The following is a 25,723-nucleotide window of genomic DNA, read 5'->3' as shown; positions in this document are numbered from 1 at the left end:
TGAGAGAAGGGCTAGGAGTGAGTCTGTAGCTGGGGGGTGGATTATGCAGAAGGGAACGCTGTATCCCACTAAAACAGAACCCAGTGAATCTAAGAGTGAAGAGGAGAGATTGCAACATGGAAACAGACCCCCCCACACACACACACCCCATAAACTACTTCTGTCACCTTTGTGAGTCTTTGTAATGAGAGACAACAGTAAATCAAGCCTTGAAGACAGTGAGCACTTCATATTGACAAACTGTTTACACGGACGTGAATTCACAATGGCCTAGTGGGGTGTACAAAGGGCGGGTTGTTTTCAACTTACATGTCAGAACAATGGAACCTCCAAGGAAATCTGTGGCAAACCAGAAAGTAAGGAAGTAGAGAAAACCCTGAAAGCGTCCTCAGCTCCTCCGTAAGTTCCTCTCTACCCGACACGACGTCACCTGGGACAAACTAAGGCTGGGTATTTTTAGTAGCTAAGGAGGAAATACTATTGATTCTCCCCTCCAATTTATAAAATAATAATATTATACAAAAATTGCTCTTACCTTATCAAAGTTTTAGAATGCTGGAGCCAATGATAATTCCCCCTAATGACCAAGTTTCTCTTTATGACTTATTGGGAAACTGTCATTTTTTGACCACTCAAAGTAATAGCTCAGTCAATAAAACAATGACCTTGCAAACAAGAAGACCCGAGATGGATCTACCAGCTGATGTGTTCTGCTAATCCAGTGGTGGGGTGGTAGAGAAAGGCAGATCCTGGTGCATACGGGCCAGGCAACCCAGCCTCAGCTCACTGAGTTCCAAACCAATGATGGACTCTATCTTATAAAACAAGCTGGATAGCACCTGAGGAATGACAGCCAGCTTGTCCTTTGGTCTCCATATGCACATATATGCATGTGTACTCACACCTTCCTGTAGCTAAATGTTTTCCTGTGTCCCACCTGGTCCACAGCTGCTCAGACCCAAGTAAACACACAGAGGCTTATATTAATTAAAACTGCTCGGCCATTGGATTAGGCTTACTACTGACTATCTCTTACATTTAAACTCAGCCCATTTATGTTAAGCTACATGTCGCCATGTGTTCCATGGCTTTACCTGTGTGCCATTACATGCTGCTCCCTGGACAGCAGGCTGGTATCTCCTGACTCAGCTTTCCTCTTCCCAGAATTCTCCTTGTCTGCTTATACCACCTATACTTCCTACCTTGCTACTGGCCAATCAGTATTTTATTTATCAACCAATCAGAGAAACACATTCACAGCATACAGAGCACCATCACCCACCGCCTTCCCACACCCACACACAGAGGGATACAAATACATAGATGCATACACAAAGACACACTTATATATACACATGCATACACTCACAATAAATAAATATTCAAGATAAATTGTAACACCTAAATGACAATTATGTCATCAAATGCCATATAAGAAGCATTGATCCTTGGTTTTACAACAAATGTTGGTGCTCTGAGCATCTCAGAAACTGGTCAAGCATTGAATGATGCTTCATTATTCTGTGAATGTTTCCTTCAGCTCATAAAACATTTTCTAAAATCGAGATCATGAAAAGACCTGGCACTCATGTTTAGAAAGAAGCAAAGGTCTTTCGCAAGCTGCTGTGTGTGTCAGGGCTTCCATGAACTGTACACACGAATTTTCAGAACCTCCCTATCCTGCACTGTTAACAACAGATGAAGAAACGCAGACTCAGAATAACCAAGCGCTGTCTTCACATGACTAGAACAAAGCAGAGGCACACTGAGAAGCCAGCTCAGGACTGCTCCCAAATCCTTTCCCTTTACAAAGATACTAAATGACTCTCCCCAGTGCAGCTTGATGCCGGGAACCCTCAGCGTGTCCAGAACACTCCTCATCTAACCCACCTAGGCCTGCACTCTGGCCTCTACTGTACGAGCCTGGTGTCTCTGTACCTCAGTTTACAACTCTTGCAACTCTCTTGTCCTTAAGCAGTGGCTCTCAACTGTGGAGGATTCTGTTCCTCTGAGGCTGTTTGGCAGAGTCTGGAAGCATTCTGATTGTCACCTCTTAGAGGTGGCACTAGTGTCTTGTGAGTTAGAGACAAAAGACACGCTGGTAAGCCTTCTTTACTACCCAGAACAACTGTCATAACAAAGAAGATCTGGAGTGCTGAGGCTGAGATGGCATTTCCTCCTGTAAAATGGGACCATAACTACAGTTTAAAATAGCAAGCACAGGAACCACAAAACCTTGGGCAAGAATGGGCATGCAGCATCCTGACTAGATCATGTAACTGCATCCTTCTTGAGAGTGAGGACTGCTTCCTCTTCCTTTCCTCATTCCTTCACAAGGCACAGAGTTTTTTATCATTGGAACTTAGAAGTGTGGAAAGGTGGATTATTTTTTTCTGTTTGTTTGTTTTTTGTTTTTAAAGACAGGGTGTCTCTGTGTAACAGCTCTGGTTGTCCTGGAACTTGATTTGTAGACCAGGCTGGCCTCAAATTCACAGAGATCCACCTGCCTCTGTCTCCCAAGTGCTGGGATTAAAGGCGTGCGCCACCACCGCCCGGCTATGCCACCACCGCTCGGCCACTGTGTTACTTATATTGGAAATTTTTATTAAAAAGCAAAACAAAATAAATGTCTGGGCTGGAGAGAGGGCTCAGTGTTCAAAGCATTTGCTGCTTTTGCAGAAGACCCAGGTTCAGTTTCCAGTACCCAGGTAGCAGCTGACCACTGTCCTTATCTCCAGTTCCAAGTAATCTGACCCCCTCTTCTGGCTTCATGGAGGCTTATTATTAAAACACTTTATTTTTAACAGACAGTTAATGAAGACAGTGTGATATATGTATTTAAGGAAATCACACACAATAGACTGATTTTTCTTCTTCACCTGCTTAGTCTTGACAGTACTGATTTCCAGGTCTTCAGCAACCTCATACTGTAATCATAACCATGCCAAATAAAAACACTGGATGAGGAGCTCAAGTCGGGTGGCCATCACATCTCATGTCAAGACACTTTGCTCTGTGTCTTAGTTTATGTAAGTTTGAATCAGTCTGGAACACCTAAGGTTTTACAAAGTGCTTGGCTTAGCTTTCATTCCAGTAACCTTACATCAGGATCAAAGAAAACCAGTGTCGTAGTTCCTTTTCCACTGCTGTGATAAAACCATGACCGAGGCAGTGAACAGAAGGAGCTGCGCATGGTGTGCACACCTTTAATCCCAGCACAATGGGGGCAGAAGCAGGCAGATCTCTGCATTCGAGGCCACCTGATCTACAGAGTTCCAGGACTGCCAGGTCTATACAGAGAAACCCTTTCTCAAAAAAAAAAAAGAAAAGAAAAAAGAAAAAAATGAAAAGTATTTTTTAAATTATTAACCTATTCCATCTAGTAAATAAAATTACAAATAAAACTAAATCAAATTATCACTTGATTACTGAGACCAAACTGTTAGAGCTAATTTTTCCAAAGAGCATGTAACCATAAACTAGACTTGGGAGTGAGGCTGGAGGTAGTTTTGGAAAGCTACACATTATTTAATGGCTTTTATACAAAATGTTTCTTTTTCAAAGCTAGATGTATCTGTCTCTGATACAGAAGCAGCTCAGGAAATACTTTTAAAGGCTATATGTACTTTTTATTCATCATATGACATGTTTCTTAAATGTTACTTGAAAATAAAATTATACTATGACTCTTGTAAAGAGAGCTTATTAAAAAGTCTTATGATAAATATTCCACAAAATAAAGGTTACTCAGTTACTCATAAAATTATACATTACTTTGTGAAGCTCAACATCACCAACGGGTAAATTCACAAAATTAATTTAATTACAATTAATAGGTTTAATATTTAATGGAAAGAAAACATTTGTATACAATTTTATGTGGAAGGATTCCTAACCAAGGTTATAAAATTTCTATATATGCCTACATTATTTTTGCAATGTGCCTAGTCCACAAAAATTGTAAATGCATGGTGTGAAAAATCAGTTCCCAATTTACTTAGCTTAAGGTTCTCATTCTGTCAATTCAGATGCTGCTGCTGTGTTAGGCAGTTAGGCAGCAGCAGGACTGCATTGGTCCTGAGGAAACAGGACCATCTCGGATCATGAGGAACACCACCTAACATAACCCAGTGGCCTAGAAAATAAACCAGAACTAACTAGGAAGTGACAATTCTTTAGATAAGGCAGCTCAAGCCCCACAGCGTCTCCAACTACATTCTCACTGGACTCAAGTATGAAAAATTGTGAGAGCCACAAAACAGCGAATAGGGCTGTGAAAGAGACCATATCTCCCATCCCCAGGTCACATGCCCAAACTATGACGTCTGCAATCTCCCCTTCCCACTCTACCTGTGTGCTGCAGACCTTCCCACTCCACCTATGTGCTGGAGACCTTCCCACTCTACCTATGTGCTGCAGACCTTCTTGCTCTACCTGTGTGCTGCAGACCTTCCCACTCTACCTATGTGCTGGAGAACTTCCTGCTCTACCTGTGTGCTGCAGACTTTCCCACTCTATTATGTGCAGGAGACCTTCCCGCTCTACCTATGTGCTGCAGACCTTCCCGCTCTACCTATGTGCTGGAGAACTTCCCACTCTACCTATGTGCTGCAGACCTTCCCGCTCTACCTATGTGCTGTAGGAATGCAAGGGAGCCGGTCACACTGCTTCCCCAGTCAAAAGTAAAGAGTGATGAATGCTGGTGCTCAGCTCACTTTCTCCTTTTTATCCAGTCTAGAACTCCAACAAATGATACAACACTACCAAATTTGGGGTAGGCTTCCCACTTCAATTTACCTAATCTTGAAACTCCCTGACAGATATTCCCTGAGGTTCATCTTCTAGGCGATCCTGGACCCTGACAGGATGACAGTACCACATACCTTTGTTCTAGCCTCTTGCAGGGTTGTACTGTTCTACCTGCTGGATTAGATGATGAAGCTGTTAAGTGTGTCCCAATGTCTACTCTACAGTGGGAAGCATCCTCCAATGCTATCCTCAAACTAACGGCACACTGCTGATGCTCCACCACATTGACAAGAAGTCAGGAGTCATTTTCTGCCTGGAATAGAGTTTCCTTCATTAGCCACGTTACATGGCAAGATCAATCCAATTTCTCAAGCTGCGATAACACAATCATCCAACTTAATTATCTTCATTGCAAGTATTTAAAAGCACTTTCTAAGAGAATCTCGTTCTGTGTCGGGCAGGACCAACATCAAGTGAGCAGCTCATGGAGTCTGCAGTCTGGTTGCTTCTTGTAAAGGCTTGACACTGTAGGAAATGGCTGCTTCTTGTAAAGGCTTGACACTGTAGGAAACGGTTGCTTCTTGTAAGGGAGAATTTGTCTCTCACTCTTGCAGGCACCAAAAACTACTTCCTAGTCAAATAAAAGCATCCATGCACACCCACTCACAGTAGTGCTTTGAAAACCAGATTCTCACAATATCTTACGCATCCCTGCACTTTTGACATTCTGCAGAATATTACAGTCTGTATGACTTCTACAACACTTTGAATCAGTTAGAAGAAGTTTAGGGCAAAGAAGGAATTTTTAAAAATAGGACAATGAGAATGACCTGTACTTGAAATCCCATCCCATATTGCCACCACTTAGAATAATGGTGACTGCTCCCTGGAAATAATCCAGAGGACACATTGGCTTGTTTCTGAAGGATTCTTAATGGTTCATTTACCAAAAGCCCCCAAATTCTAGTCCCCCAACAGTTCACCTGTATTTCTTTTCACTCATCAAAAGAGGAATCAACCTATATCTTTTTTAAAAAAAAATTTTATTAGGGGGAAAGACTCCTTTTAAACATTTTTGGATGAATTTGTAGGCAGAATTAATGAAAGAGCTGAAGTCTAATCCCAGTTCAAACTGCCATCTCACTACTTCCTGTCTTGTGGGTTCATCTTGATCCTGGGTCTCCGCTTGTGAGCGAGTGAGCAGGTGAGCTAGTCAGCTTTCTCCTAACACTGCGAGGAAGCTCATTTGACTACTGCCCTGGGCGAGTAACAAATTCACTTCTGCAGCCACGGTAGTCTAATAGCTTGAATTTCAAAAGTGAATGGTGTCCTTTGCTCCTTTGGAAACCAGCTTGGCAGTGCTTAATGTGAAAGAATCTAGCCACTTAGCGAGTTTCAGATAAGCAACATCTGAGGATTGCTTCCAGTACAAACACTGTGTTAAACACTGCAGGAGAACTCAAGCCACAGAACCCCGCATAGTCAGTTCAAATACAGCTCTGTCCAAAAGAATGGAGAGTGAACCAACCAATGACCAATTCCACTTGATATCTGTTGTGATGAGGCATTTAGGAACAAGTATGGACAGCATTGTTATTTGGCACGCAGAAACCCACACCACACACAAGCCATACTCAAGCTTACCCTTCTTACCTTATAAACTTGACCATACGTCCCATTTCCGACAAGTTCCACCAACTCAAAGATCCCTGCGGGGTCCTGAAGAAAAACCAAAAATCAAAATTTAAAACACCATCCCAGGCCCTGTCATCATCAAAAGCAAATATTTACTCAAAATAAGCAATTAAATCACTTGAATTTGAGGGGAGGGCATCTTCTAGGTGTAACTACCAAATAGTATGATTTTTTTTAAAGTTTAATTAAACCACAGCTATGAAGTTAGTCAAAGTCACTTTTTTTCATACTTTTATGATGAATTTAAATAGAAAAAAAGGAAATTGTTTTACATTAAAACAATAAAAGGGGTGGCTAGGGAGATGACTCAGTCCATAGAGTCCTTGTCTTACTGTCGTAGAATAATCTTTTTATACACTGTGAAAAAGTGGCACTCTGATTGGTTTAATAAAAAGCTGAATGGCCAATAGCTAGGCAAGATTTCCAGGCACAGAGGATGTTGGGAAGAAGAAGGGGTAAAACATGAAGAGACACAGAGGAAGCAAGAAAGCAGGAATGGACAGTATGTAAATGAGGTAAATGAGCCCCAGTGCAGCACATAGATTAATAGAAATGGATTAATTTATCAGAGCTAGTTAGAAACAAGCCTAAGCTATCTGCCAAGCTTTCATCATTAATAATAAGTCTCCATGTGGTTATTTGGGAGCTGGCTGGCAGGACAGAGAAAGACTCGCTATACCATGCATGCAAAGGACCTGAGTTCCATCCACAGGACCCACTTTTTAAAGCTTGGCATGGCAGAACAAGTCTAAAATCCCAGAACTAAGGACTGGAGACAAGAGGGTTCCTGGGATGGCTGGCTAGTCTAGCAAATCAGCGAGTCCCAGGTTCAGTGAGAGAAAGGAGACCCTGTCTCAAAACAAAGTGGAGAGTGACTGAGGGAGATGGCTGACATCCACCTCTGGCCTCCACATGTGCACACATGTCCATGCATACCACACCTATGTCCATGTGTGTGTACACCCACACACAAACCACACCTCTGTCCATGTGTGTGTACACCCACACACAAACCACACCTACGTCCATGTGTGTGTACACCCACATACAAACCACACCTATGTCCATATGTGTACACCCACACACAAACCACACCTCTGTCCATGTGTGTGTACACCCACACACAAACCACACCTATGTCCATGTGTGTACACCCACATACAAACCACACCTCTGTCCATGTGTGTGTACACCCACATACAAACAACAAAAAAGAATTAACATTTTTCTCACTGTGGAATCAAGGTGCTCTTGCAGGAACATGAAAGGTTCAGATTATCTAGAGGAAGTTCTATTTTTTTAAAAATTATTTCTCTTGAAACGTCTAAAGCCACTTACTAAGGTGGATGCTGGAAAGAAAACAAGGTGTGCTGGCTAGCTGTTTGTTTGTTTGTCTGTTTTTTAACGACATAAGCAAGAGTGATCTGGAAAAGAAACCTCAATTGAGAAAATGACTCCATCGGACTGGCCTGTAGGCAAGTCTGTGGGTTATTTTCTTGACTCATGATTGACGTAGGAGGGCCCAGTCCATCGGTAATGCCACCCTTGGGCTGGTGGTTCTGGGTTGGGAAAACAGCAGATTGAGTGAGCCATGGAGAGCAAGCCTTTAGCTTTTCCCTGTTGTTCCTGCTCTTTTCCCCATGCCTCTGCTCTTGCTTGAGTTCCTGCCCTGATTTCTCTCAATGGTGGCCAGTATCAGGACATGGTAGCCAAATAAACCCTGTCCTCCCCAAGTGGCTTGTGGTCATGGTGTTTATCACAGCAACTTGATACAATGTGTTCCTGAAGTGTGAGGCGATCTGCTTTATGGGACTCTACAGTCTCCAAGAGAGAAATGGCGGGGGGTGGGGGGTCTAGAAAGCCACCTCCCTGGATGCTTTTCCTTGGCTTCACCTCTCATCCCTGCAATGCTGGCCTGCCAGATATGCCTTTGCAGTACTCACAGGGAAATGTAAAGAGAAGAATTACGCAAGTTCATGGCAGCAAACAGTCCTATCAACCCTCAAAGCCAACCAAGTGCCATGGGCTCAGTGACCGTCCACAGTCATGGGCTCAGTGACTGTCCACAGTCATGGGCTCAGTGACCGTCCACGGCCATGGGCTCAGTGACCGTCCACGGCCATGGGCTCAGCGACTGTCCACGGCCATGGGCTCATGGGCTCAGTGACTGTCCACGGCCATGGGCTCAGTGACTGTCCACGGCCATGGGCTCAGTGACTGTCCACGGCCATGGGCTCAGTGACTGTCCACGGCCATGGGCTCCTGGGCTCAGTGACTGTCCCTCAGCCACAGCTGATACTGAGCTGCAGTCCCAAGAAGTAGAGAAGAAAACGATGCATTAAATCCACCAAAATCCATGAAATTCAAGGCCTTTATCCCTATGACTCCTAACCCAAAAGAAACTGCTTCTTTAAAGAAATAAACAGACCAGAAGACTGGCTGAAGTGATAAAGGCCAGCAAGCCTGGGGACGCGAGGACCCCAGGACCACTTGGTGGAAGGAGAGAGTCAACCTCCGGCAAGCTGTCCTCTGCACACACACACACACACACACACACACACACACACACACACACACGCACACACACATGCACACACGCACACACACACACGCATGCGCTTATGCACACTCGCGAGTACATGCACACACACACACACACACTAAAAAAACCATAATTTTTAAAATGTAAAGGAATAAATGAAGAGTCCCTAGCATAATCATGTTAGACCAGGGAGTGAAGTGGCCTACTGGAGAAGTCATTCCTCCGCTAGGCAGGGACAGGGAGGGAAGGGAGAAAGAGCTACTTAGCACAACTAATTACTGCCCTGCCAGCATAAGAGTACAAAACTGCCAGGGCTAATGATTTCTCAAGAAAACCCAGACATTTTCTTTAAGGTGTGATCTAATTTTTAAGTGTTAGTCACCTAATTTAACTTAAAAAAATATTGAGAGGTGAGAAAAACCTGAGAGAGGAGCCTACCTTGAGTGGTCACACAGAAGAGCACCTGATGCATGTATTGGCAGGTGGGCTGGCAGGGAGGAGAGGACCAGCCCAAGCCTTGGATTCAGACATACCCAGACCAAATGCTGCTTTGACTTGAGTGCTATGTGACCCTAGGAGGGCCTGGAGGCACAGGCTGGTGTCCGAGCCTGTAAAACACAGGTGGCTTTCCCCCTGCCATGACTCCATGAAAAGTGGACAAGCTAATAGTAATCACTTTGGGATTTTGACAAGGTCTCATAGCCAAGGCTGGCCTCTAACTCACAATGACCTTTCACCCTGATCCTCCAAGTGCTGGGATCACAGGTCTATGCCACCATGCCCAGCTGATGTGGTGCTGGGTTAGAACCCAGGGCTTTGGGTCGTGCTAGGAAAGTGTAAAAAGTGAGGAGTGACCGCTCCAAGGTGTGCCTGAAGGGAAGGACTTTGTTGTAGATATAAGGGAGAGAACAGCCAGCGGCATCTAGAAGGGTCCAGAGCAGGGAGAGAAAGTGGTGGGAAATATGGCCAGCAGAGTGGACTTGACCATATGAGAGACCGCCCTATGAGCCAAGCAACGGCCATGTTGGGGAGACAAACTGTGGAAACGGCAAAGGATAACCCCAGCTAGACTGGCTGACAGTCCACAACCCCCACCTGGGAATAAGTGCTCAGATAAGGGCAGGAGATTGTAGGCTGAAATCCCTGCTCATACCCCTGCCAGGATCCACGTGGCCTCGGGGAGGATCTAGAGTATATAGAGGCCGGGAAACACTAGAGCATGGACTCCATGTGGATGACTAGTGGGAAAGCCTGCATTCTGGCTAGGTAAGGCTTTCAGGTGCAGCCTGTATGCAGAGGAGTGACCCCACCCCCCATAATTAACCCCTCACCTTGCCTGCTCGGTAAGGAAGCACAGTAAATTCCTCGGTTTCCCAGTGAACTTTGCACAGAATCATGCCTTGGTTCATCCTTGGGATCTCCAAAGAAGGGTAGACTTTGCTTTACATAGTCCCCAGGGAAGGAATTTTACCAAGAGTAACCAGTAAGATAGATAATGTCAACCTCTGGCTTCCACACACATAAGCATATACGTGTATGTCCCCACACACAATGCAAACATACATACACTCCAATACATATCCAATAAAATCAGAAACAGGAAACTTTGGGTCACTGAGAAAAACTGGAGTAAGCATTAACTACTCTTACAGAATCAGAGAAGGAGATGACAGAAGATGCCAGAAATTCCAGTCCCACCCACCTGGTGCACAGACCAGAAGCAAGAGGGGGGGAAAGTGTTAGCGACAGCAGCGCTGGGCCGCCACCCCTAACTAAGACACTGTCAGGGCTACCTGGGAGCCCACGAGAGAAAAGTCCAGTTTGTTAAGTTCCTAAGCCATTTAGAACGGCAAGTTTTATGACAAACATGATTAGAAGAAAATGAAGAGGGGGGTCATAAATGGGAGCAGCTGCTGTTTGTTTCCAAGCTGTGTTCCCCAGCAGTTTGTGTGTTCAGTGGTGTTTCAGCAGCGTGTTTGGAAAGGAGTTCTTCAGGAGCTTGAACTATCACAACTAGCAAAGGGGAGGGAGGGAAGGGAGGGGAGGGGGAGGGGAGGGGAGGGAGGGAAGGGAGGGGAGGGGGAGGGGAGGGGAGGGGAGGGGTAAGGGGAGGGGAGGGGGGAAGGGAGGGAGAAGGAAGGAAAGTCCAGGCATGGTAACTCACACTTACAGTCCCAGCACTCGGGAGACTGAGTGATGTGCAGGTGAGGACTGTCTGGGCCTTAGAGTGAGATGGAAAACAAGATGGAGGAAGGAAAGAGGAAGGAGGTGCGGAAAGGGGAGGGGCAGAAGCAGAGTGGTGACCGTGGCTGCTTAAGGGGGCTGAGAGTCAATCAAAGGTGTGAGGCGGGGAGGACATGGGTAGATGCACTTGCTTCTAAACCCAAGTCTCCTCTTGGAGTCCTCCTTAGGGGTGGGATTAATAGCTGGTTCCTGGGAGGGTCTGGGCAGCTGACTACAGAGGCCCTTCTCTCTCCCGGAATCATCTACTGATGGACATATGACCCAGCCAATCAGTACCAAGGAGGCTTCATACAGAGTTCCAATGGCTGCAGGAGAGAAAAGCCATCTCCCAGACGCATCCGAAGGGCTCAGAAGCAAAGGACAAAGGAACTAAGGAATCTCATTAGTGACTGACTTGAAGAGGCCACCACAGTGAGAAGAATCTAGTTAGTAAAAAAAATTAAAAAAGACTCGGAATTTTAGATTTATATCCACAGAGCCGGTTTATTAGAGCGACTTGGAAACCACATCTTCAGGGAGTGATGGAAGGAGGGTTTGACCAACAATGTAGTAGACACAGAACTTCTCAGACCCCACAGAAGCTTTCTCCCCATTTTCCAAACGCCTGCATCTGAGTGCTGGAAGAGCAGGGGTTTGTGCAGACGTGCATCATTGCTGGTTGTGTCCCTGTGGCACAGCATAAATGGGGCAAGCTTCTGGCTTTTACCTGCACACTGGAGTCACCCCAAATAACTTCTTCCAAGGCTGTACCATGACCTCAATCCTTGTGCCTCGTGGTCTCTTCTGAGTCTTGTCTCGCCCTTCCCCTGGGAACCATTTACCCTGCTGCACACCAGTGTTCGTGGAAATATTCATCTTCCATTATCATTCAACCCTCTCATAGATTCCATTCCTCCAGCCCACCGGGGCAAGGCTCCACCCCTGGCCATCTCCCCAGCCCCTCATTTTGTTCACTAAATTCTAATGAATGGTCTTACCTCCAAATGTCCACTTGATCTACCCACTTTACTCAGTTCATGCAATAGGCCTACCACCTCCTTCTGGGACTTTGCTTTTGGTCAGTTCTTGCCTCTTTTCAACCTGTTCACTGCACTCGCCCTTCTAAAATAAATATTCCTCATCATGACACAGCCAATATGGCTCAACTAGAAGCCAAGGTCCTGTCACTCTCAGACCCGGCCTTTGTCACCAGCCCCATGAGAATTCTCTGCTAATACCAACTGGAGCCTCAGGCACCTGTGGTTTCCCAGCTAACACACTGGGCTCTGTCCTCAGTACAGCGATGTCTACTTGCTTCAAGCATCCCTTTGACCATTCCCTAGCAACCAAGCTGTCCCTGGAAGCCCATGATGGCTCTTCTATGAGACCTTCCATGATGCACTAGCTCCGCCTGCCTCTGCTGCACTGTGCAGACCTTAGTGGGACCGTGTGTCCTCAGAACTGCTGCCCTTACACGGTTCTGTCCTCTGATCAGTTACAAATGGCCTAGTGTGGAGAAGCACTGTAACATTTACCTAAGGATCTCCTAGCACTTGCTACCACCCCATACATAACTGCTAGCTGTAACTACTGATTGGGGGAGGTGTTCCATGCCCAATTATCCACTAAATTGTGTAGACAAAGTTGGGGAAAAAATAAAATAAAAGTGTAAAAGGATCACAATGTAGAACCAAAGGTCTAGCAACCATATCATTTGTTTTCTATCTCAATAAGCTGTGACGGTCACTGTTGCCATCAGCTCCCAGCCATGTTACACCAGCCTCAAACACATAAAGCTGTCACACACATAAGTCCCTGTAGTATTCCCTGCTCTAAAGACGTCCATGAAGCCCACCAGTGTGGCAGGCTGTCAGGACGTGGCTGTGTGTAAGGCCACAAGGAGGGAATGCTGTCCCTAATAGTCATGTTACAGAGACAAACTAGCAGAAAGACAGAGCTGACTTAACTCTCCCTCCTCTCCTGATTGCTTAGCTGTCTTAAAGCCGGGATGGGCAGCGTGGAAGAAGGTTCTGCACTCTCTGGAGAAAAGAGCAAATCACTGACATTTACAGAGTTGGGAAGATCCCTGTTGCCTACACATGCCTTTATTCAGATCTTAACCTTTACTGAGACGCACAGAAGAGAATTTAATTCCAAGCTAGAGTAGTTTACATTATTTCATAATAAAATATAACTACATATCAAAAGGCAGGCTGTTCCCTGGAAGAAAATGTTACTTTTCAGCAAGTGCTGATAAAGGCAATTTGATTAGTTGTTGTAATAAGAAATTGAAGTAATAGCTAACATTTCATGACCACTTATGTGCAGGGGACTATTCTCAGCATCTTCTATAAATGGAGTATTTAATTATCACAACTCTGTCAAATGGCTGATGCTTTTTGTTTTTGTTTTGCGATACTGGGAGTTGAATCTAGGGTCACATGTGTGCTAGGCAAATGCTCTATCATTGGGCTATAACTTGAGTCTTTGTTTTTACTTTTTATTTTGATGTTATCTTTTTTATTTTGAGGCTTAGTCTCATATATTTTAGGCTAACATCAAATTTAGTATGTAGCCAAAGATGGCCTTGGAATTCTGATCCTTCTGATTCCACCTTCCATTCCAGACATAATCCACCATCCCCTGTTTGCAAAGAGCTAGAGATGGAACCCAGAGTTTTGTGCATGCTAGCAAGCACTCCACCAACTGAGCTACAGCCCTAGGCCCTAGGCTCTACTTTTTGGGTCTCAGAGGTCCAGGCTTGAACTTGATCTATCGTGCAAGCAAGCCCTGAGCTTACCGCCTCTTGATATTGGCTTTATACCACACACCTTTATCACCAGGCTTGAACTGCTATGTCTAATGCTACCTTGAATGGTCTTCAGGTGGGGAAACTGAGGCACAGCCAAGAATCAGATTCTCCGCCCCAATTGAGTACCTACTATTTTTCTGGCTGCTCTGAGCCTTAGTCTCTTCATTCTAAAAGGAGGTCTTAATTCCCTTCCTCCAGGGTCGTTGTGAGGATTATGAAAGTTTCTAGACCAGCCCAGGATCTGATATAGAATCACACTTCAATAAACATCCATTGTCTTCCATTCTTTTCCTTTTTTATACTTCAAAATGAACTCAGTTAATAAACAAGGAACATGCCATGGGAAAATCCAGTCAGTCCTTTATGGATTTCTAGCTGTAAAAGCACATAAAACTAGGACAGCCAGGCAAAGAACACCTATTGCTTTTCAATCAATAATGTCAGCACAGACTTAGCAAACAGGGTTAGATATTTATGGACAAACGAACATCTTGTTGTAAATGTGTGGCAATTGAAAGGACTCATTAAGGCTTCCAGGCTCCTGGGTCAGTGGGGTAATCTACTCTTCCATCAGCTGATGACATTTAGGTAGCACTGGCACCTTGGGCCTGACTCAGCCGCTGGTGAAGAGATTTAAGATCTAGGAATTAATATTCCCAGTCCCTGGGTTAGACTTTCATTCTTCCAGGTCCCCTGAATGGTGCTAGATTTACTGGAATGCAAAGTAACATCTCATGGGTTGGAACAGTTACTCTTGGGACTCCATTGAGGATACTGCTTCCTGTGTATGGTAAATGGTGCTACATATCCTTTTCTTCCTCATCCCAGTTTTTGAGGATGAGATGGAGGAAGCACCAGAGGGGATCATGAGGAATGGCCCATTCAGGATGTCCAGCCTGTGGCCTGTGGGCCACGTGAGTCCCTGCACGTCTATGAACATGTCCCAGCACACTTCCAGACCACAATGTGATATCAACAAGCTGGGCGCCCTTCTCTAAAACACTACTTCTAGACAAATGTAAGACTCTTAGCAGAATCTCTTACTTGGAGCCCTAGTCCTTTGGCAGGGTAAATAGACCCCAAAAGAACTTGGATGGTTGATACAGCTCCTAGAACATCTACCCCCAGATTGTCCACTGACATCTGCCAGACAACTGTGCTTACTCTAAACTTACTGGCCTGAAAAAGACCAAAATGTTATTTCTCATAGAGCCATACTTAGCAGCTGTTTGTTGGGTTTCAGCCCTAACTGACAAGCATATGCTTACAAAAGCAAAACAGAATGAAGCAAACAGGAACAGGAGAGCACTCCACATTTATCTGGAGCCTTCGGGCTTTTTCCATACCATCCTTCCAAAGCAAGTACAGTGTGTGGAAGTGTCCTGCTGACTCAATATCCTTAGATCCTAGTCCCTGGTGCACTCAGTGGGGACAGGTCATTCCCAAGCAACTTCTTACTTCCTGTTCCTCTTCTAATTCAGAAGAGTGGGGTGACAGAGGAGTCAAAGGTCATGCCTTACACAATAGAGTTCACTCAACCTCTAATATCCACAGGCACCATCCACAGCCAACTGCTGTGTTATGCACCATTCAAAATGGAAGCCCCTTGCCCACGTTGTTTCCAGTTGATGGAAGGGGACATGAGTAAGAAGCTGTAATCCGCCATTAAACTGTAATGACAAGTGGCATGAAGGAAAAGCTATTCCAAGACTCCATCGAGGATATCCAGAACGTAGGCCAGAAACTTATCTTCATTTCCTGCTGGCCCAAGCCGTACACTGGGAGCAGAAAGTCCAAGGAGAATAATGTATAAAATAAGGGGTTGGGATACTAGCTTTGTGTGTGTGCGTGCGTGTGTGTGTGTGTGTGTGTGTGTGTGTGTGTGTGTGTGTATGTGTGTGTGTGTGCACATGTGTGTGTATGTATGTGTGGGCACGTGCATGCGTGTGTATGTCTGTGTGTGTGTGCGTGTGCCTGTGTGTATGCATGAAAATAAAACTCTTGCTTTATCTTATTTGATCATCTCTATAGGGGATAAATTAAAATATGCAGATATTTCACAGCATTGATTGAAAACAGTATTCAAATCCGGATCTACACCTTGTTAATGTTGTTTAACTTCTCATAGTCTGGTGTCACCATCTTTAAAATGGGCAATACTAACTAGCCTACCTTCTCTGCAAGGCTGTGTCCTGCATGTAAACACCCCAGAGTCTCATGTTAGACAGAGTCTTTTGGGGAGTCTTGAGTCAGGTGACACCAGGTCTCCATCTGTCCCTATACTGAGGTCCTCTTCTACCAATACCTGATGCCCAGCTGATCCTGGCAGGTTACAACATAACAACTTCCAGGCCTCCAGGACAAGGCTAGTAGGTCTGAGGGAAGAACCTGAAGCCCTTACCTTCTCGTTGGATTATTGTGGGTGTAGCTCTATCTCAAATGTTCAAGAGCCAGCAACAGAACAGTTCTTTAAGCCCCCACCACTGTTCACCCAATAGCCCACCATTTTGCAGCTCAAGCGGGACTTCACAGAGGCAGGTCTTTGAATTGGGCTTCAAATCTGGCTCCTCAGGTTAACAGTTGTAAGGCCTTGGGCTGTGTTTCGAGTTGTAATAGACATTAGTGCTATTCTGGGGATAGGCAATGTTCTATGTGTTTTCCATACATTTTTCCAGTTGAATCCTCATAACTATCAGTCTAGCCCTGGAAAACACTGCAACTATTATCATAGTCACAGGCTCAAAATTTAAAGTGTCCTCTGGTTGTCTTCTGACTATCAACTTAGAAGTGCTTCTCATTGTTCTGGAAACGTCTCAGTCCAATCTCTCCATCCAGCTCTCTGGAAAGAGGGCTCATGCTTTTTACCCAGGGGCATTTTTTAGGTCTCCAGTATTTTGCTATGACTCAAAGGCTTGAGTCTACTCATTTTCTACAATATGGATTTCAGTGCAGGTTACAAACACTGGTAATGCTAATGTGTCTAAAACTTATATCTCTTTTTGTAAACTTAAAAAAGTTCTTGTAAGCTTCAGGGAGTTGTAAGATTTGAATTCATCTGTCACAGGTCAAATGGACTCCAGATAAGTACTCTTGTTAATCAACAGCCTAAGCTTTCCTTTTATTGCCTACCCCTGGAGTAGGTTCCCCTTCCCCCAAATACCAGGACCATGGTTATAGAAGTTTCACACCCAAAATAAAAAAAATTTCCCCTAAACTCCTTAACTTTTCCTTCAGTCCCTAGTATATATCTGTCCCAACAGGTTTCCAATCAACTGCAGACTGCAAACTGCTTCAAACATACCAGCCCTAGATGTTTCTGACAGAATTTCCAATCAGCCTGAGCCTCTGCATCCCAGCCTGTTCCAAAGTGACTAGCCCTAGGTAGCTGCACAGAATCCAGGCAGTGAGTGAAATGGATGCCCACAGTCTGCATCCCTCTCTCCCTTCCCAGCTTTGACCAATATTCCAGCCTTCCTGACCCTCAAACAACAAAACAACAACAACAACAACAATGTCCCAATTTTAACAGGAAGTAGTTACAGAAGAGATTGCTTCATTCTTTATCATTAACAAAAAGCTGGACTGTCTGGTCCCAAAGAAGCCTGGGACAAGTCTCACTCAGTACCTGAGGCTTCTCTCAGCACTTCTCAGACTGCTCCCTACCCTAAACCTCTTCTGCCCAGAGGCTGGGCTTTGCTTCCCTTCCCTCAGCTTCTGATTTCTTTCTAACTCAGCCCCTTTTGTCAAATGATCTCTTGGCTCTTCTCTTCCTCTCTCCTTGGCTCCCTCTCTCTTCTCTTCCTCTATTGCAGTTGCCTCTCCCTCTCCTCTCATGGCTGGTCTATTCTGCTGGCCATGTTCAGTCTGGACTCTTGCAGATGTCTCTGGCTGTTCACTCCTCATATCTACGATAAAAATCTTCTCCTCAACCATACCTAGGAGCAGTCATGCCCTCCTTGTCATTCAATAGCAATATGGGAAAGAGTGCTATGAACTTAGATAATGAAACTAGGGCTTCCAGGAATAAGATAACTTGCCCACGGTTAAAGTAAATCATAGAGATAGCAGTCAGGAGTATGAAGTAAGGGTTTAAAAAAAGGTAAGGGTAAAAATGCTTTCCACTGGAGTACTGTGCTGAGCATATAGAACAACATGTGTGAAGCATTGAACACAGTGCATGGTGGTGCTTAATAAACAACAGCTGAGAATATTGAAAGTTGCCCCAGGCCAATAACAGCATTGGTCAGTACTGGATCTAGTGTTTTCATCTAAATGTTTTGAATCCAGTGTTTTAAACTATAATATGCTTCTTTACAAATGGCCCCTGACTAAATTAACGTGGGGCTATGAAGATGGCAAGGACCTTGTAGTTTCACAGTGCAGTCAGAGAAAGGACCACAACCTCAAGCCAAACCGCTCAAATCTACCATGTGGCTGGGAACACACAAAGTTGACTTGTCCATGGCAGTCTGTCCCTTGGTGACAGGGGCTCTGCAGGGAGGAACCAAACAACTCAGATTTCTGTCTGAAGTAGTCACCCACCCAACACACTTTGCCATTCTGTGAGATGAATACTAATTACTTTGAATTAGCCAATCAGTTGGTGTGAGAAGCAGCAGCATTTAGTAGTTAAGAACACAGACTTTTCATCTTTACTGCCTAGGGGCTGGGGAAACTTTGATCATGCTGTTTAATCTCTCTGTGCCTCCATTGCCTCAGCTATAATAGTATCCATAATAGAGGGCATTACAGTAATATCTGACATATTTTAAGTTCTCAAAAATGTGTGATAAAAATTCTTGATCCAAAATTGCATAGCTGTCGTTTGTTTAATTCAATTCAGAATTCTGGGGATCTAGATCATGTATTATGAACAGACAGTGAATGCTAGGGGAATGAGAGCCCCAGATCTGTGCTGTGTCATGGACAACAACTTCTAACATGGATCAGTAAGACCTCTCCTGTCATTTTCCAGGAGATTACTGGAAGACCTCAGTGAGGACTCATATACACTCATAACAGCAGGTTTTCTACCAAAAGAGTTGTAGTGACTTGTCCAAGGTGTTGCTGGCTAGAACTGAGTCATAACCTCAAGAATCCACTCTTCTGCATTTCCTTCTGTTCAATGAAGGCCTTTGATAGACTAAATGGTTCACTCTGTACCATCCAAACAGGGGCCTAAAAGAGTTCCTCTAGGATAATGAGGAACATAGTGGGCAGTTGGAAATTCTAGTTGCTTGATTTGAAAAATATAATTAATTTATGCACAGAGCTCATAAAACATGATTTATTATATATAATTAATTTTATAGCATTGAGATAGCCCATGTGGTGGGTATACATAAATATCAATATAGGGGATTAGTTATTATTTTCAAAATATATTTTTCTCTGTTCACAGACCTTATATACTCATACCCATCATTTACCTTAGTTCCATATTGTCTCCATATCAATGAAAACAAAAAATTCTATATAAACTAATTTTGTTCACTGACTTCCATTGGGAAATAGGCATATACAGTTAAGAACACAAAGCTAAGAGGAAAACAACAGAAGAGAGATTTATAACACACGTTTGAATATTTCTTCAGTTTTGATGTGCAGTTGTTTTATTAGTTATTTGTCTATGTGTGTGCCTGAATGTATGCATATGTACCACATGCATGCGGGTGCTCCTGGGGACTAAAGGAGAGTGACAGAGTCCCTGGAACTGGAGTTACTGGAGTTACAGGTGCCTCCGCCATCTGATGGCCTCTGCAGGAGCAGTAAGTGCCCTTCCCCACTGAGGCATCTCTTCAGCATGGGCCTGGTCATTTTGGTTATTTTAAGCCTTTGGCCACTGTTGAGACTCACTGGCTAGTCTTCTCATGCTCCTTTGCCTGAAGTTTCCCATGCCATATCCACACACTGAAGTTCCCCCTGCCATATCCACACACTGAAGTTCCCCCTGCCATATCCACACACTGAAGTTCACCCTGCTATATCCACACACTGAAGTGCCCCCTGCCATATCCACACACTGAAGTGCCCCCTGTCATATATACACACACTGAAGTTCCCCCTGTCATATATACACACTGAAGTGTCCCCTGCCACATCCACACACTGAAGTGCCTCCTGCCACATCCACACACTGAAGTGCCCCCTGCCACATCCACACACTGAAGTGCCCCCTGCCACATCCACACACTGAAGTGCCCCCTGCCACATCCACACACTGAAGTGCCCCCTGCCACATCCACACACTGAAGTGCCCCCTGCCACATCCACACACTGAAGTGCCCCCTGCCACATCCACACACTGAAGTGCCCCCTGCCACATCCACACACTGAAGTGACCCCTGACACATCCACACACTGAAGTGACCCCTGACACATCCACACACTGAAGTGACCCCTGACACATCCACACACTGAAGTGACCCCTGACACATCCACACACTGAAGTCCCCTCTGCCATATGCCTACACTGATACATGGAATATGGGGTATGAGTCTGCTCAGATTTGTATGCAGAGGCTGTTTCCAACACATTCAGAGTCAGAAAACAGCAGGCTGATTCCGGAAAGCAGGGCAAGATAAAAATTCATGAGTGTTTTGCAAATTTTGGACAAGAATAGGTATCCTCATCTCTCCCAGAGCCCACTGAAGGTCACAACACAAGTTGCTTGGAAGACTGATCTGCACACAAAGGGCCTCATTTTAGTCTCCTCCATCAGTAAGCTCCCTTGGAGATGACATAATACAACTTTTTGGGGAAATGCATCACAAGGTTTACAGAGATATGCAAACATCAGATTCCTCTAGACCTGTCAGGACAAGGTAACTTTCCTGTATTTCCAGCAACACAAGGTCCAAACGATGGGAACCAGCCTCACAAAGACTTTGGCATTGTGCCTTTGCAGAGATGCTTAGATGAAGGAAGATAGCAGCTGCAGCAGATGGACTTCAAGACAAGAACTGATTGCCTAAATAATTAAGTCAGGAAGATTAGGAAGGCATCCCAAGCTCTCTTTTGGAAAAGAGAAGCTTCGCTGGACCACTCCACCCAAAGCTACTCATTTACCACCTGCTCATAGCAAACCAATTATATGAATATTTGCTTGAAAGTATTCTACAGCAGCTCTTCCCACACCCTAAGTCTCCACATAGCTAGTGACTGGCTGAAGCTGGTGGAAGAGATGCTCTACTCTCACTCCAGTGAGCATATAAGCCACCCCCGACTGCCTTTTAACCCGGACCCCTATAGTGGTGGCTGAGCCATGTCCTGAAACACTGCCCCTAGTGAGGTAGCAGGCAACTCTTACATCTGCCTATGACCTTGAGGTACATGCCCCTGGGGGACCCTTAAGGCCTGGGATGCCTGTATGCTCTTTCTCTTTGTTACCTCTTGTGGTTTTGGATGTTGGAAGGGACCAGCACAGGAGAACAGCATTGGATCATGTCTCATTCTTTTAAGATCCTGTGACAAATTTTTATATATTGATACAAATGTAAACTATTTTTATATTCCTATTTAATTTGTATATTGATACAAATACAAAACTATATTTTGTATTGTACATGTATTTCTACTCCTATTTGAAATATCTTGCATATTGATACAAGTGTAAAATTATATTTGTCATACTATATGTATGTTCTACCTCTGTTTAAGATATTTTGTATATTGATACATATTATTGTCATATTGAATATTGCACTATACATTTCTACCTCTGTTTAAGATATTTTGTGTACTGTCACAATTTTAAGGTCATTGTTCTTTTACTGTACATTTGTTTACCTTGTTTACATGAAGCCTTAGTCCTTAGGTTATTCAGGTAGATAAGACTTACAGATTTATAGTCACCCATGCTTGTCATCTCTATAGTTATGTTAGGTTGTCCAGATCCACAGATACATAGGTCAGATGGACAGGTAATCTTCAACCACTTCATAGACCTAGAGAATATGGCATTTAAATGACTTAGAATCCTGTTGACATGAGACACGATTGCTCCTGGCAGCACTGATCTGATCCTGAGAGAACGCTGGGCTTTTAAGACACTTCGTCTGGAAGTTTGTCCTCCTCCCTGCATAACGGCCTGCTGGGCAAAGACCTGCCCTTGCCTCGGCTGCTGACGGTGCGAACGTTGTCCGTTCTGGATGAGCGGGACACAAGGAAAAGCGACTACTGAACTCTGCTAAGACAGGGTAAGATGGCCTTTCAAGATTACTTCTTCTAAAAACGGTCTGACAGAGATACTCTAGGCCTGTAGCCAAATTGGATGCCCCAATGGTGCTGAGAAATTTTAGGTGACTGTCCAGGCTGCCAGCTGTCTCTGTCTGTTCTCAAAAGATTTCCAAAAGTTGTTTGCGTGCATTTCCTGTTTTCTCAGGTATTATTATATTCCTTCTCAAGTCTTTGATGGGGTTGAAGACTAATAGTTATAGTTACAATCTTCTTGTATCTTAACTAGAATATACTAAGTACTAGATTCAGATCCTTCAGGATAGGACAGCTTTTGGAATAATCTAACACACCATTTACCTATGTTCTGGACATCTCTGGATTTTAATATGTGTCTCTTGTTTAATGTTGTTTTTGTTGGTTGTAGTTCCATTTTGTTTAGGTCATTACCCTTTATTTCTCCTGGACAATACTTAATCATTCCTATTGTATATAGTTTTGTGTTAGGTTAGAACTTTCTTACTTAGACAAAAGGGGGAGATGTAGTAGGTAGCTGAGCCATGCCCTGAAGCATCACCCCTAGTGAGGTAGCAGGTAACTGTTACACCTGCCTATGACCTTGAGGTACTTGCCCCTGGAGCGTGGCTGTTGATGGACCCTTAAGACCTGGGGTGCACACGTGCACTTTCTCTTCACTATCTCATGGTTTTGGATGCTGGAATGGACCAGAGCAGAGTTTGCCAGAGGACAGCACTTGACCTCACCTTTCCAAGATCCTGCAACAAATTCCTTTATTCTATCTTGTGAGTTAACCCCCAAATAAATTCCTTTGCTCATTAAATAGACTCCATAGATTGTTAGAGATATAATCCCAATAGACCCCTCCTGACCACAGAAGGGACCCACAGGTAAGGGTCCAAGATGGGCAGACTGGACACAGCCATGAAGCCAATGATTCAGGCCTTTCTCTGGGGTCTTCAAGAAGGCAAATACTGAATGCTTGGGTGTCCTCTGATTCTCTCACATCCTGGGAGGACTGGGATGGCCCAGGGCCATGTAGGAACAGCTGAGAGTGTGTCAACAGATACCAGGGGAAGGGCCTGTCATCTGTCATAAGAAGATACAAGCCAATCCCAGTACATCACTTGATGTCACCATTAATGGTACAGATGGCTGGTTATCAACTCAGACAGATTGTTGGCTGATTGTAGTGCCTCATTTGTATACGATCCCCCTGACCCAAAGCTTTTGTGCCTGTGGCTAAGCTAGTATGGTGTGTGTGTGTGTGTGTGTGTGTGTGTGTGTGTGTGTGTGTGTGTGTGTGTGCATGTGTGGTTTGTTGGTCTTGCAAGACAGATAATGGAATAGGAAGCTTTGTATTATCTGATGAGCACCTGAAGGCAAGTTTGCACAAATTAAGCTATAGCTTAATTTCCTTGTGTCATGTTAAGTTTCAAAAATTTATAGAATATTAGATTTCCATTGTCAGGTAAGTTGGGGCAGCAGGAGAGACTGTTCAGTTAGCAAAACGCTTGCTGTACAAATGCAAGTACTTGAATTTGGAGCTGAAGTACCCACATTACAAAACAAGACAGTGGAGCACAACAGCATGTCCTAGAATTCCAGTTTAAGGAGATGAGGGCAGGAGGATCCCTGGGACTTACTGGCCCTTCATTTGCTTTTGGTCAAGGACCCCAAGCCAAGTCCTGGTGATACCCACATTGAGGGTGAGTCATCCAACCTCCGTTAACCGAATCTAGAAGCTCCTTCACAGGCACGCCCCGAGGTTTGTCTCCTCGGTGATTTTTGATCCTGTCAGGTTGATTATATTAACCACCACGGCAGATCAGCAGATTTATTGGAGGACATTCTACAGGACTGCTCAGAGAAGGTTGAAGCAGCTGAAGAAGGGTGGTTTTTGCTCCTCCCCTTCCCCTCCTCTTTCCAGATGTCTGAAATACAGATGTTTTACCTGGAACCCTGTAGGCACTTCTGATCCTGAGGTGAATTAAGAATGAAGATCATATGCCAGAGTTAAGACTCGGATGACCATGGAACCTCCATGTCATCACTGGCCTGCCTGCGTCTGACCTTCATTGTAAGAGAGAGGTAAAGTATCTTCCTAACCCACTAAGAGTTTGCTTTTCTATCTGCTGCAGATAGATTCTAATGGATCTGCTTTGAAGATGGTTGCTCAGGTTTTAAATTTACCTATATGCAACAATCCATGCTTATTTACACTCTTCTTGCACACCAGCCTTTTTGTCTTTTAGTAGAAGTGGTGGTCATTACAACTGTTCAAATATGTCATTCCTCCTTCTTGGTATTGGAAATAGCATTTTCCTGAGCTTTTAAAAATATTTTATTTTTAAATTATGTATATATGTGTGACTGTGGGGGTTCTGGGTACATGAGTAAAGGTGACCTCCGAGGCCAGAGGCATTAGGTCCTCTGGAGCCAGAGTTTCAGGCAGTTGTGAGTGAGTCAGCAGAGATAGACTCTGGATATCGAACTCTGGTTCTTTGCAAGAGCAGGAAGTGTGATTAGCTATCTCTCTAGTCTCTTCCAATACTTCTTGAAGCTGGGTATGGACACATGACTTACTCTGCCAGTGAACTGTGAAAGGGGGTGATGAGCCACTTGGAATGTCTGAGTGCCAGTTTGAGCTATTGTGATGACTATGGACATGCATCGCATATGGAGCTTCTATCAGCCTGTGCCCTTGGGGCACTGAGGAACAGTGTCCTCTGCTCACCCACAATCACCATGTGGCATGGTCAAAAACTAAATTTCACTTGGAGAAAATCACTAAGATAATTTATTATCTTAGCAAAAGTTAGGTCATTCTCCATGACAGAATATCTAAAAATTATAATAGTAATAATCATGCTGTATAGTGCTCTCTGGTCTCCAAAACAGTACTTGAGACAAACTACTTATTCACTAAATATTTGTATGCCCTAAAAACTATACATGGCACTTCATAAAAGTTACCTCTGCATCAGTCTTATGAAGAAAATTACTCAAAAAAAGAAAGAAAAAAAGAAAAATCCTAAGACTACATCCAATAACCAAACTGGTCCTACTATCTCTAACCAAAAGCATGTGAAGATAGTCTTAGAAAACCCTTGCCAAGCTGGCTAACAGCACACAAATTCTGAGACTTAGTCTTACTGAGATAGCCATAAAAACTCAAAAGATAGTACCTGCTTTTACATGGCTGACTACATCCTATAGGGTCAAGAGCAAAGCATGCTGGGACTTGTAGTCTCTGTACCCCACAGAAAACAGAAGAACTACAAGTCTTCTGACTGCCCATTGAACTCCAAACATGCTTTTTAAGTCACTGTCAAGGTAACCTAGCAGCTAAGAATAGTCTCCTCACCACCGTGACAACCTGACTGAAAAGCTGGTTATTCGCACAAAGGAAAGAACCTGGCTCCATTCAAGCCCGGATTGCATTTTAACTGCATTTTACTCTTCCCTTGCAAAGCACCGCTAAAGGAACAAGGCTTCCTTTAAAAAT

The 25,723-nt window shown here is 44.2% G+C and overlaps 1 protein-coding gene across 6 annotated transcripts in view; it reads right to left on the bottom strand.

The window, feature by feature from the left end:
* Tnik (TRAF2 and NCK interacting kinase) overlaps window positions 1-25,723 on the bottom strand; it is a 419,460-nt gene that overhangs the window by 309,732 nt on the left and 84,005 nt on the right. For all 6 annotated transcript variants that reach the window (XM_052730805.1, XM_052730807.1, XM_052730801.1 and 3 more), the window contains exon 2: window positions 6,403-6,468. In XM_052730805.1, the coding sequence (XP_052586765.1) occupies window positions 6,403-6,468 (66 nt within the window). The remainder of the gene's footprint in view (window positions 1-6,402; window positions 6,469-25,723) is intronic.

Source organism: Peromyscus californicus, unplaced genomic scaffold, assembly GCF_007827085.1.
Source record: "Peromyscus californicus insignis strain IS unplaced genomic scaffold, ASM782708v3 Scaffold_9__1_contigs__length_137607984, whole genome shotgun sequence".
NCBI classification, from domain to species: domain Eukaryota; kingdom Metazoa; phylum Chordata; class Mammalia; order Rodentia; family Cricetidae; genus Peromyscus; species Peromyscus californicus.
This window is presented reverse-complemented; position numbering and strand designations above follow the sequence as displayed.